Source organism: Hyperolius riggenbachi, chromosome 3 (assembly GCF_040937935.1).
Source record: "Hyperolius riggenbachi isolate aHypRig1 chromosome 3, aHypRig1.pri, whole genome shotgun sequence".
Lineage (NCBI taxonomy): Eukaryota > Metazoa > Chordata > Amphibia > Anura > Hyperoliidae > Hyperolius > Hyperolius riggenbachi.
Genome location: NC_090648.1, coordinates 518,142,399 through 518,155,415, shown reverse-complemented (window position 1 = coordinate 518,155,415; position 13,017 = coordinate 518,142,399). Strand labels below are relative to the sequence as shown.

The window sequence follows — 13,017 nt, the reverse complement described above, 5'->3', positions numbered from 1 at the left end:
AGTCACGCCCATCTCATAAGACAGCCTATTGTAAAAGGACAGCCTCACTTGTAGTCACACCCGTCTCATAAGACAGCCTATTGTAAAAGGACAGCCCCACTTGTAGTCACGCCCATCTCATAAGACAGCCTATTGTAAAAGGACAGCCCCACTTGTAGTCACGCCCATCTCATAAGACATCCCATTGTAAAAGGACGGCCCCACTTGTAGTCACGCCCATCTCATAAGACAGCCTATTGTAAAAGGACAGCCCCACTTGTAGTCACGCCCATCTCATAAGACAGCCCATTGTAAAAGGACGGCCTCACTTGTAGTCACACCCGTCTCATAAGACAGCCTATTGTAAAAGGACGGCCCCACTTGTAGTCACACCCGTCTGATAAGATAGCGTATTGTAAAAGGACGGCCCCTCTTGTAGTCACACCCGTCTCATAAGACAGCCTATTGTAAAAGGACAGCCCCACTTGTAGTCACGCCCTTCTCATAAGACAGCTTATTGCAAAAGGATGGCCCCACTTGTAGTCACGCCCTTCTCATAAGACAGCCTATTGTAAAAGGACGGCCCCACTTGTAGTCACGCCCTTCTCATAAGACGGCTTATTGTACAGGGGTGGCCACACTTGCAATCACATCCTTCTCATAAACGGTGATATGATAGGTATTTTGGGCTACCCTATTACTCTCGTAAGGTAACACAGAAATGGGCATTTTCAGATTGTTGCATTCGGCATTCTCACCTCACAGTGGGGCACTGATACCAGTGAATGGTGGGCCGCGGAGTGCCCAATGCGCTGCAAGTCACGTGGTGGGTCCCATTATAGCTCCATTTCACTTCAGGCGGGGCTGAAACACAGAAAAAAAGGTCGTTAGTGGAAGAAACACAAGTGAGGGCCGACTATGGCCATTTTCAGTTTGCCAAAAAGTCACCTTGTCGCACATAAATGAGAATATCTGCAAAAACATATGAGCATGAGAAAACCGGCATTGAAGTCTACAGGATGAGAAAACAGCATTCTCACACAAATCAGTGCATAGGCAAAGATACACGGGCATGCATGAGAAAATACAAATTTGTAATGGGCAGGACAAAATTATTGTTTTCAATACATTTTTTTATTTTCTCAAATATGTGTACATTTCAAAAATTCCATTATATTGTCGTGAAAGAAAATTTAAATGCCAAAACGACGTTGGCAAACATTCGAGATCATTCCTAGTGGCCAAACTCAAAAAGACAAAAAGCCAGACTGGTATTATGCAAAGAGTTCGGCCAGGATTTCTGCATTCCACCAAAAATAATAACAGGAGGAACTGTATGTATTTTAATGAATAAAACTGCTTATATTGAAGAATATTCATGTGTATATGATCCCGTCAGTGTTTGCCCTCTCTCCTTGCCTATCATGCTGGATTGTGCGAACTTGAGTTATTACGACTCCAGTGTACGATATGGCATTGTGCATCATATTGCTTATTACCTGTCGGTCACTCCTGTGATCATTCTCTGTAATCCTATGTATTGTACAGCGCTGCGTAATTTGTTGGCGCTATATAAATCCAATAAATAATGATATAAAACCTTTCCTTACGCTGATTTACATTCGTAACCATCAAATGGCTCAACAACAGCATATCTACGCAAGGAGACTTCATCTTATCTCCAGGGGCTTAGACAGACGCAGCTCGCCACGATTGCTGCTGCACGCGGCCCCATGCATGCTCCCGTGCATGTTCCCGCCGCCCCCCGTTAGTAGACTGATCGGTGAATGGGAACATATTTTATTTTAAAATTATAATTGTCGAAAAACTGAGAAATAATAGATTTTTTTTTCATATTTTTCTTATTATTCCTGTTAAGAATAAAATAATTCTTAGCAAAATGTACCACCCAAGGAAAGCCTAATTGGTGGCGGGAAAAAAAATGAGGGGGGGAGGCATTGCTGGGGGGGGGGGAGGGGTCATTGCTAGGGCCCCCACTCCAGTTACTTTTGCCCCATTGTAGCTAAAGCCAGCCCTGTCTGCTCTTCTCTGTGAATCCCTTATAGGAAATGCACCCTATAATGTTGTTGAGTGTTAATTACTGGACATATCATTGGCACGGATTGGTCTTTTTCTGCTCGCTGCTCCAACTTACTATATACAATGATTGTGAAGGACATAGAAGCATTGGCCTTCGAGTTGGCTGCATAAAACGTATAGCTTCCCTCTTCATTCTTCTTCATACGATTTAGATACAGAGTGCTTGAGCTCCTTAGAAGAAAAATACAATTGATAAAAAAAGGAATCTGTACAAAAGTATAGTGGAAGACTTCAAACATAAAACATTATTGTACCATAAAGGGCAAACTGAGGATGGACGAGTCGCCCCAATAACAATGATGTTTATTTGTTTCAAAATTGTCTGAGGATAGGAGAAGTAACTACTATAAATAAAAGTGAACACCTTAACCTTCCTGGCGGTATGATATGTGCGGCTGCGCGGCCGCGGGAGGGTTTTTTCAACTTTTTTTGTTGTTGTAGCATGTAGCTAGCCTAGCGCTAGCTACATGCTTCCCCCTCCCTGCGGCGGCACCTCGTAGTGTCCGATCGCCGCCGGCGCCGCTTGCCCATAAAGAAATCCCGTTCTGAACGGGATTACCTTGAGGGCTTCCCCCGTCGCCATAGCGACAAACGGAGTGACGTCATCGACGTTGCCGACGTTATGACGTCACTGGGAATCCCGATCCACCGCATAGCACAGCCTGGCGGCGATTGGCCAGGCTGCGCAAGGGGTATGCGGGGGGGGGCTGTATCGCGGCGGGTAGCATCGGCGGCGGGCGGCGGCGATCAGACCAAACACGCAGCTAGCAAAGTGCTAGCTGCGTGTTTGAAAAAAAAATTATGTAAATCTGCCCAGCAGGGCCTGAGCGGCACCCTCCGGCGGCTTATCCCGTGTCACACACGGGGTTACCGCCAAGGAGGTTAAAGAAAACCTGAACTGAAAATTAAAAGTCAAAATAAGCATACACAAGTCATACTTACCTTCCGTGTAGTCTACTCCTCAGTGTCTTTCTCCTTTCCCGGGTCCTGTTTGTTCACTGTGATCAAGGGAATTTTCCGTCCTCCATTTTGAAAATGGCCATTACCCATAACAGCTTCCTGGTCAGCACACAGTTAAACTGTAACATTGGCCACGTGAGCCACAGGGAAACATGGACATTACCTGACACATACGTTTTTCAATCAGCTATAACTGACAGCAACTGATATTTTACTGACAGCAACTGATATATTTCAGATGTGACAAAATATTGTCAGAACTGGAAGGGATTATTGTCAGAAGAAAATGGTGAGCTTCTGAGAGGAACTGATGGCAAGGTAACTATGTAATGTTCATTTGAAGTTAACTCATGTGTGTGTATTAAATATTTTTTACTCAGTACAGGTTCTCTTTAAAAAGGCACTGCATTTTGCAGGTCCCTTTCTGCTTCCTCGGGTCAAATGATTAGTGTCTTTGAAGATGAACTCTGCAACTAGAAGAGCCTTCTAGAAGAGCCTTCTACTACAGTCTTCTATAAGCACCCCTGGTTGCAGAGTTTGTCTTTAAAGGTACTAGTTATTTGACCTGAGGAAGCAGGCAGGGACCTGCGAAATGTATTATCTTTTAAAGAGAGTCTGTACTCTAATATTCTTACAATAAAAAGCATACCATTCTATTCCTTATTTTCTCCTGTGCCCCTCTGTGCTGTTTCTGCCACTCCCTGCTGCAATCCTGGCTTGTAATGAACAGTTTTAGGCAGTGTTTACAAACAATAGACATGGCTTCTAACCAGAGTATGATACGCTGAGAACAGCTTACTGTGTGAGTCATGCAGAGCTTGGAGGGGGTGTGTAAAGCTTCTGCCAATGACAAGCAGTGCTGCACATTCCAGCCTTAGCCCAACAGACATGACAGAGGAAAGGAGATAAGATTTATTACAGAAACAGTGCAAGTAGGAAAGGCTGCAGTAAGACAGACCACATTAAAACAGGTATAGGAACTTATAGGGCAGAAGAAATAGGGCACAAAATGTTGTTATAGAGTCTCTTTAACCACTTGCCGACCGCCTACTTCATATTGGCGGCGGCAAAGTGGCAGCCCCAGGACCACGTAACGCAGATTGGCGTCAGGTCCTGGGGCACTCTCTGGCCGGGGATCGCGCGCTGGGATGCGCGCGCATCCGCCGGCAATAGGCTCCGCCCACCCGTGACGTCAACCCGCCGGCCAATCGGAAGCGCCGGCGGGTTGTTAACCCGACGATCGCCGGATAGGAAGTGTATAATATGCTTTGTAATGTTTACAAAGTGTATTATACAGGCTGCCTCCTGCCCTGGTGGTCCCAGTGTCCGAGGGACCACCAGGGCAGGCTGCAGCCACCCTAGTCTGCACCCAAACACACTGATCTGCCCCCCCCCTGCCCCCTGATCGCCCACAGTACCCCTCAGACCCCCCCCCCTGCCCACCCCCCAGACCACCGTTTGCACACAATCACCCCCCTAATCACCCATCAATCACTCCCTGTCACTATCTGTCAACGCTATTTTTTTTTTAGTCCCTAAACTGCCCCCTGCTCCCTCCTGATCACCCCCCCACCCCTCAGATTCTCCCCAGACCCCCCCAGACCCTCCCCCCCCTGTGTACTGTATGCATCTATCCCCCCTGATCACCTGTCAATCACCTGTTAATCACCTGTCAATCACCTGTCAATCACCTGTCAATCACCCGTCAATCACCCCCTGTCACTGCCACCCATCAATCAGCCCCTAACCTGCCCCTTGCGGGCAATCTGATCACCCACCCACACCAATAGATCGCCCGCAGATCCGACATCAGATCACCTCCCAAATCCATTGTTTACATCTATTCTCTCCTCTAAACACCCACTAATTACCCATCAATCACCCATCAATCACCCCCTATCACCACCTGTCACTTTTACCCATCAGATTAGACCCTTGCGGGAACCCAATCACCCGCCCACATGCTCAGATTGCCCTCAAACCCCCCCTTATCGATTCGCCAGTGCATTATTTGCATCCGTTCTTCCCTGTAATAACCCACTGATCACCTGTCAATCACCCCCTGTCACTGCCACCCATCAATCACCCCCTGTCACTGCCACCCATCAATCAGCCCCTAACCTGCCCCTTGCGGGCAATCTGATCACCCACCCACACCAATAGATCGCCCGCAGATCCGACATCAGATCACCTCCCAAATCTATTGTTTACATCTATTCTCTCCTCTAAACACCCACTAATTACCCATCAATCACCCATCAATCACCCCCTATCACCACCTGTCACTGTTACCCATCAGATTAGACCCTTGCGGGCACCCAATCACCCGCCCACACGCTCAGATTGCCCTCAGACCCCCGCCTTATCAATTCGCCAGTGCAATATTTACATCTGTTATTCCCTGTAATAACCCACTGATCACCTGTCAATCACCCATCAATCACCCCCTGTCATTGCCACCCATCAATCACCCCCTGTCACTGCCACCCATCAATCAGCCCCTAACCTGCCCCTTGCGGGCAATCTGATCACCCACCCACACCAATAGATCGCCCGCAGATCCGACATCAGATCACCTCCCAAGTGCAGTGTTTACATCTCTTCTCTCCTCTAAACACCCACTAATTACCCATCAATCACCCCCTATCACCACCTGTCATTGTTACCCATCAGATTAGGCCCTAATCTGCCCCTTGCGGGCACCCAATCACCCGCCCACACGCTCAGATTGCCCTCAGACCCCCGCCTTATCAATTCGCCAGTGCAATATTTACATCTGTTATTCCCTGTAATAACCCACTGATCACCTGTCAATCACCCATCAATCACCCCCTGTCACTGCCACCCATCAATCACCCCCTGTCACTGCCACCCATCAATCAGCCCCTAACCTGCCCCTTGCGGGCAATCTGATCACCCACCCACACCAATAGATCGCCCGCAGATCCGACATCAGATCACCTCCCAAGTGCAGTGTTTACATCTCTTCTCTCCTCTAAACACCCACTAATTACCCATCAATTACCCCCTATCACCCCCTGTCACTGTTACCCATCAGATTAGACCCTAATCTGCCCCTTGCGGGCACCCAATCACCCGCCCACACCTCAGAACGCCCTCAGACCCCAGCCCTGATCACCTCGCTAGTGCATTGCTTGCATCTATTTCCCCCCTCTAATCACACCTTGAGACACCCATAAATCACCTCCTGTCACCCCCTAGCACACCTACCCATCAGATCAGGCCCTAATTTGCCCCGTGTGGGCTCCTGATCACTCGGCCAAACCCTCAGATCCCCCTCAGACCCCCTTCCGATCACCTCCCCAGTGCATTGATTGCATCTATTTTCCCCTCTAACCGCCCCCTGAGACACCCATCAATCACCTCCTGTCACCCCCCTAGCACTCCTATCCATCAGATCAGGCCCAATACATCCTGTCATCTAAGAGGCCACCCTGCTTATGACCGTTTCCACAAAATTTGCCCCCTCATAGACCACCTGTCATCAAAATTTGCAGATGCTTATACCCCTGAACAGTCATTTTGAGAAATTTGGTTTCCAGACTACTCACAGTTTTGGGCCCGTAAAATGCCAGGGCAGTATAGGAACCCCACAAGTGACCCCATTTTAGAAAGAAGACACCCCAAGGTATTCTGTTAGGTGTATGATGAGTTCATAGAAGATTTTATTTTTTGTCAAAAGTTAGCGGAAATTGGATTTTTATTGTTTTTTTCACAAAGTGTCATTTTTCACTAACTTGTGACAAAAAATAAAATCTTCTATGAACTCACCATACCCCTAACGGAATACCTTGGGGTGTCTTCTTTCTAAAATGGGGTCACTTGTGGGGTTCCTATACTGCCCTGGCATTTTAGGGGCCCTAAACCGTGAGGAGTAGTCTAGAATCTAAATGCCTCAAAATGACCTGTGAATAGGACGTTAGGCCCCTTAGCGCACCTAGGTTGCAAAAAAAGTGTCACACATGTGGTATCGCCGTACTCAGAAGAAGTAGTATAATGTGTTTTGGGGTGTATTTTTATACATACCCATGCTGGGTGGGAGAAATCTCTCTGTAAATGGACAATTGTGTGTAAAAAAAATCAAATAATTGTCATTTACAGAGATATTTCTCCCACCCAGCATCTGTATGTGTAAAAATACACCCCAAAACACATTATACTACTTCTCCTGAGTACGGCGGTACCACATGTGTGGCACTTTTTTGCACCATAAGTGCGCTAAGGGGCCCATACCTTTAGGATTTCACAGGTCATTTTGCGACATTTGGTTTCAAGACTACTCCTCACGGTTTAGGGCCCCTAAAATGCCAGGGCAGTATAGGAACCCCACAAATGACCCCATTTTAGAAAGAAGACACCCCAAGGTATTCCGTTAGGAGTATGGTGAGTTCATAGAAGATTTTATTTTTGTCACAAGTTAGCGGAAAATGACACTTTGTGAAAAAAAAACAATTAAAATCAATTTCCGCTAACTTGTGACAAAAAAAAAAAAATCTTCTATGAACTCACCATACTCCTAATGGAATACCTTGGGGTGTCTTCTTTCTAAAATGGGGTAATTTGTGGGATTCCTATACTGTCCTGGCATTTTAGGGGCCCTAAACCGTGAGGAGCAGTCTTGAAACGAAATTTCTCAAAATGACCTGTGAAATCCTAAAGGTACTCATTGGACTTTGGGCCCCTTAGCGCAGTTAGGGTGCAAAAAAGTGCCACACATGTGGTATCGCCGTACTCAGGAGAAGTAGTTTAATGTGTTTTGGGGTGTATTTTTCCACATACCCATGCTGAGTGGGAGAAATATCTCTATAAATTGACAATTGTGTGTAAAAAAAATTAAAAAATTGTCATTTACGGAGATATTTCTCCCACCCAGCATGGGTATGTGTAAAAATACACCCCAAAACACATTATACTACTTCTCCTGAGTACGGCAATACCACATGTGTGGCACTTTTTTGCAGCCTAACTGCGCTAAGGGGCCCAAAGTCCAATGAGCATCTTTAGGCTTTACAGGGGTGCTTACAATTAGGCACCCCCCAAAATGCCAGGACAGTGAACACACCCCACAAATGACCCCATTTTGGAAAGTAGACACTTCAAGGTATTCAGAGAGGAGCATAGTGAGTCCGTGGCAGATTTCATTTTTTTTTGTCGCAAGTTAGAAGAAATGGAAACTTTTTTTTTTTTTTTTCCTGTCACAAAGTGTCATTTTCCGCTAACTTGTGACAAAAAATAAAATCTTCAATGAACTCACCATGCCTCTCACTGAATACTTTGGGATGTCTTCTTTCCAAAATGGGGTCATTTGGGGGGTATTTGTACTATCCTGGAATTTTAGCCCCTCATGAAACCTGACAGGTGCGCAGAAAAGTCAGAGATGCTTGAAAATGGGAAAATTCACTTTTTGCACCATAGTTTGTAAACGCTATAACTTTTACCCAATCCAATAAATATACACTGAATGGTTTTTTTTTTTATCAAAGACATGTAGCAGAATAACTTTCGCGCTCAAATGTATAGGAAATTTTACTTTATTTGAAAAATGTCAGCACAGAAAGTTAAAAAGTCATTTTTTTGACAAAATTCATGTCTTTTTTGATGAATATAATAAAAAGTAAAACTTGCAGCAGCAATCAAATAGCATCAAAAGAAAGCTGTATTAGTGACAAGAAAAGGAGGTAAAATTCATTTAGGTGGTAGGTTGTATGACTGAGCAATAAACCGTGAAAGCTGCAGTGGTCCGAATGGAAAAAAAGGCTCTGGTCCATAAGGGGTTTTATGACTGCAGTCCTTAAAGAGACTCTGTAACAAATTTTTCAGCCTTAGTTCTTCTATCCTATAAGTTCCTATGCCTGTTCTAATCTGCTCTGGCTTACTGCAGTCTTTCCTAACTGCACTGTCTCTGTAATAAATCAATGTATCTTTCCTCTGTCCTGTTTGTCGGGCTAAAGCTTGATTGTGTGGAATGTGCAGGGCTGCTTGTGATTGGTAGAAGCGATACACACCCTCTGCAGGCCCCCTGCATACTATGAATGACTCACACACTATGCTTAAGCTGAGCCTATTAGAAGCTGGTTAGTTTGTTTGTAAACACTGCCTAAAACTGTTAATTACAAGCCAGGATTGCAGCAGAGAGTGGCAGAAACAGCACAGAGGGGCACAGGAGAAAATAATGAATAGAATGGTATGCTTTTTATTGTAAGAATATTAGAGTACAGATTCTCTTTAAGTGGTTAAGGTGCTCAATAATCTCACCTTGATGAACCACACTTTTCCTAATTCTGTTCCAATAGGATCACTCATGCTGCTACCAGTGGGTTCATGTAGGACTACTAGGCAGAGATTTTTCAGGGTCGACTAATAATGATAATATGCTGAAATCTCTTGCTTGTTGCCCTGACAATGAAAGCTTACTGATATGTACCTGTAAGTATCATTGGATATCAGGGTGCTCTGTGAGGAGTCATTGAGTACATTGCCAGAATCCTGGTGTTCCCACTTCCAGGAGAGGATATCGGGGTAGGCCTCAATGGAAACAGTCAGAGACTCACTCTCTCCCACTACTAAGGACACTTCTTGATTTTTGGTTGAGATATTTATAAAGCCTTTCTCTGAAATGAAACAAACAAAGGTTTAGTGTGCCGAATAATAAATGGAATCCTATGGAAAACAAAATTCTAAAGCCATTTTTCTGTTTAGGTCTGTCTGTGTAGAGGAAGTGTTACTAAAAGGCTAAAGTAAAAGACCATTGTTCTGACATTTGGGAACAGGGGGAGCTTTCAGGACTGTTGTCAGATCGGAGCAGTAATATGGGCGTGATTTGTGGCCCAGAAATTGGGCGTCCCATATTCACCAATGTTAATAGGCAAATAGTAGAACATTGATAATTACTGATATTCTACTATAATAATAGAATAGTATCAGAGAAGTGCTTGAGTCAGCTCTCGTATGGGCTGGCAATTGTCCTTGATAATGGGGTCCCTTGTGGCTCCGAAACCTTGGATTTGTTAATAAAAGTTTGAATAGAATAGGATTGCCTGTAGGGTCATCACTACAGAGGGCCAGTGAGGTGCTAATAATTCTGGCTTGCGTGCCATGCACATTATATACAGCTTGGAATTTGGCAGATATACATTGTTAGGAAGGCATTGCCATCCCAAGCAGTTTGTCATACATTCTCTCTCTCATTGACGTTCTCTTGCCATCGCCCTATTTTCCGATTGGTGGTTTAATTATAGACTTCATCATGTGACAGTACCCAAAACCTGCAGTGTAGCTGAAGCTGTGGAGGTCCCGGCTGTGGTTTCAGCGAAGCACGTGTAGTCCCCGCTGTCCCTGAACGCCACATCGGGAATTTGTAAGGTGGAATGGGTGGTCCATGTCCGGCCATCAATAACTGGCTGCACTATTCCTTTTACCTGAAAAATACACATTATCGGTCACTATCCCATGTTAGCCATCATGTTTCACAATCCATCCATACAAAATGCATCTTCATGTTTACATTGTTTCCGCCATGCTCCCATCGGATGTTAGGAGGAGCACCAACACTCCTGGCAGTGCACGTCATCTCGAAGGCTTCTCCCTGGATTCTCATATGCTGCTCCTTCTGGGACGGTGACAGTGAGATGGTTGGGGGAACCTTCGGAACTGGAAAGAAAGGAATATTGTTAGAAATTGTTAGAGACAGTTTTTTTCGTAGCCACTTTTACCGGAAGCAGGAAATTTGAGCGCATATGAGAAGTGAATATTTCTGGAGCCACCATTCACAATTATGTAAATATCGGTTATTGGGTGCAAAACTGGACGATTTGGGCAATATTTGGGCAGCCGTTTAACAGCAGCCGCTGGGACCATTCAACTGAAATTTTTAGTTTTACGATTAAAATATCATTTTCAAATTTGTTTTGACAATTATAATTTTTTTTTAAATTATCATTTCAACTGTTTTAACATTTTGAAGTTTGTATTGAGAATTAAAATTTCATAAATTATCATTTTGAAATGTAAATGTTTTAACATTTTGAATTGGCTTTGAAAATTTCAATTTTGAAATGTATTATCGTAGAAATGTATCGCTTTTTGTATTTACGTTATTTGCAGCGGAGTACGGGGGGTTTTAAAGTTAGACGTCAGGAAGGGGGGTTTTAGGGTTAGGCACTAAGGGTAGCAGGAAAAAAGGGCGCCGGCAGCTAGTGGACAAAAAGGGCGCCACCATAGACTCGAATGCATTTATTGTTGAGGGCCTATTTCCACTACACGCGGATGACTCCAATGAATGCCTATGGGTCTGTTTCCATTAACGTGTCCATTGTATGGAAAACAATGCCTGATGCAGAAATCTGCATGTTTAGTGGAAACAGGTCCTTAGGCTTTCATTGGGGTCAGTTTTTTTGCATCCAGAATGTGCTTGTAGTGGAAACCGGCGCTAAATAGCCACATCCAGGAATTTGGATGCAGAAAAACTGATGCAGAACTAGTGGAAATAGGCCCTAATACGGCACTCAAAGCTGAAACAAGGGTACATTATCATTTCTGTGTGTCTAAGGGTGTTTCTGCAGGGGGAGTGGTTAGGGTTAGGCATCACCAGGGGGCAGATAGCGTTAAGAAACACCAGAATACAGTAATGTAAAAAAAATTAAAATGGTATTTATTAATAACCGATTTTGTTATCCACCGGCCCCAATTCGTTATCCAGCCGAGCCCTTTTTTCCTGGTGCCCTTTTTTCATGCACCCAGTCGAAGGGTTAGTCACCACCAGGAAGGAAGGGGGGAGGTTAGGGTTAGGCACCACCAGGGGGGGGGGGGTCTAAAGGTTAGGCACCACCAGGGGGGTTATAGGCTTAGGCACTACCAAGGCAGGGTTGTAGGGTTAGACACCACCGGGGGGGGGGGGGGTCTTAGGGTTAGGTGCCACCAGGTGTATTGGATGTCTTATGGTTAGACACCACCAGGGGGGTTAGGGTTAGGCACGACCATGGGGAGTCTTAGGGTTACGTACCACCAGGGGGGTTAGGGTTAGGCACCGCCAGGGGGGTCTTAGGGTTAGGCACCACCAGGGGGTCTAAGGTTTAGGCACCACACGGGAGGTCTTAGGGTTAAGGACCACCAGGTGGGGTCTTAAGTTTAGGGAACACTAGAGGAACATTTTGTGTGAGAGTAGGGTTAGGTTTAGCCAGTAGAATATCACTAATTGTAGGGATATTCCACTAGCGGCAATCCCCTGCACCTTTTATCCAAGCACCCTTTTTCATGTATGCCCTTTAAGGACATTAGATCTCAGCAGCAGAGAGCAGGTGCCTCCATGTTACTGGCTGAGCATGGCACTGCCTGTGTATAGGTTACTCCAGGCTTATATGTCTTTATAAACAGACCTGCACACCCTCTGTAGGACACTAATAAACAAAATACACGTGAAAGGAGGCATCAATCTTCCATGGTGTCACTGTGGGAGCCTTTAAGGCAGCTTGGCTAGTATTTGCTATAGATTACCTTTTTTGACGATCAGGGTAATACTCCGGGACTCTTTCACAGAATTTGCCACCTTGGCCCGACACACATATGACCCCTCGTCTGTCGTCTGTACACTCGGGATGATAAATCCTTTCCTAGGATCAAACGATGCAGCCCGGGGGCGGGATAAAGTGATGACAGACAAGGGGACAGACGGGTCTGTTATCAGACATGGAAGGACAACGTCAGAGCCCTCATCAGCAAGGACTCTCATGCTCAGTACACTCCACATATTGGATGGATCTGTTGGGGGAGAAAAATGTAAAATTAACCTCTTAAGCCCGAAGGGTTGTTTATTTTTTGCATCTGAGCAACTTTCCCCTCCCATTCATTTGCCAATAACTTTATCACTACTCATCACAATGAATTGGTCTATATCTTGTTTTTTCCACCACCAATTAGTCTTTCTTTGGGTGATACATTTTGATAGGAATTATTTTATTC

At 45.1% G+C, this 13,017-nt stretch overlaps 1 protein-coding gene across 3 annotated transcripts in view; it reads right to left on the bottom strand.

Annotated features, from left to right (window-relative positions):
- Positions 1-13,017, bottom strand: part of CSF1R (colony stimulating factor 1 receptor) — a 201,857-nt gene that overhangs the window by 92,722 nt on the left and 96,118 nt on the right. For all 3 annotated transcript variants that reach the window (XM_068278423.1, XM_068278425.1, XM_068278424.1), the window contains exons 3-8: positions 12,553-12,816; positions 10,565-10,710; positions 10,319-10,478; positions 9,485-9,671; positions 2,135-2,250; positions 738-843 (exon numbers count right to left, since the gene is read on the bottom strand). In XM_068278423.1, coding sequence (XP_068134524.1) covers positions 738-843; positions 2,135-2,250; positions 9,485-9,671; positions 10,319-10,478; positions 10,565-10,710; positions 12,553-12,816 — 979 coding nt within the window. The remainder of the gene's footprint in view (positions 1-737; positions 844-2,134; positions 2,251-9,484; positions 9,672-10,318; positions 10,479-10,564; positions 10,711-12,552; positions 12,817-13,017) is intronic.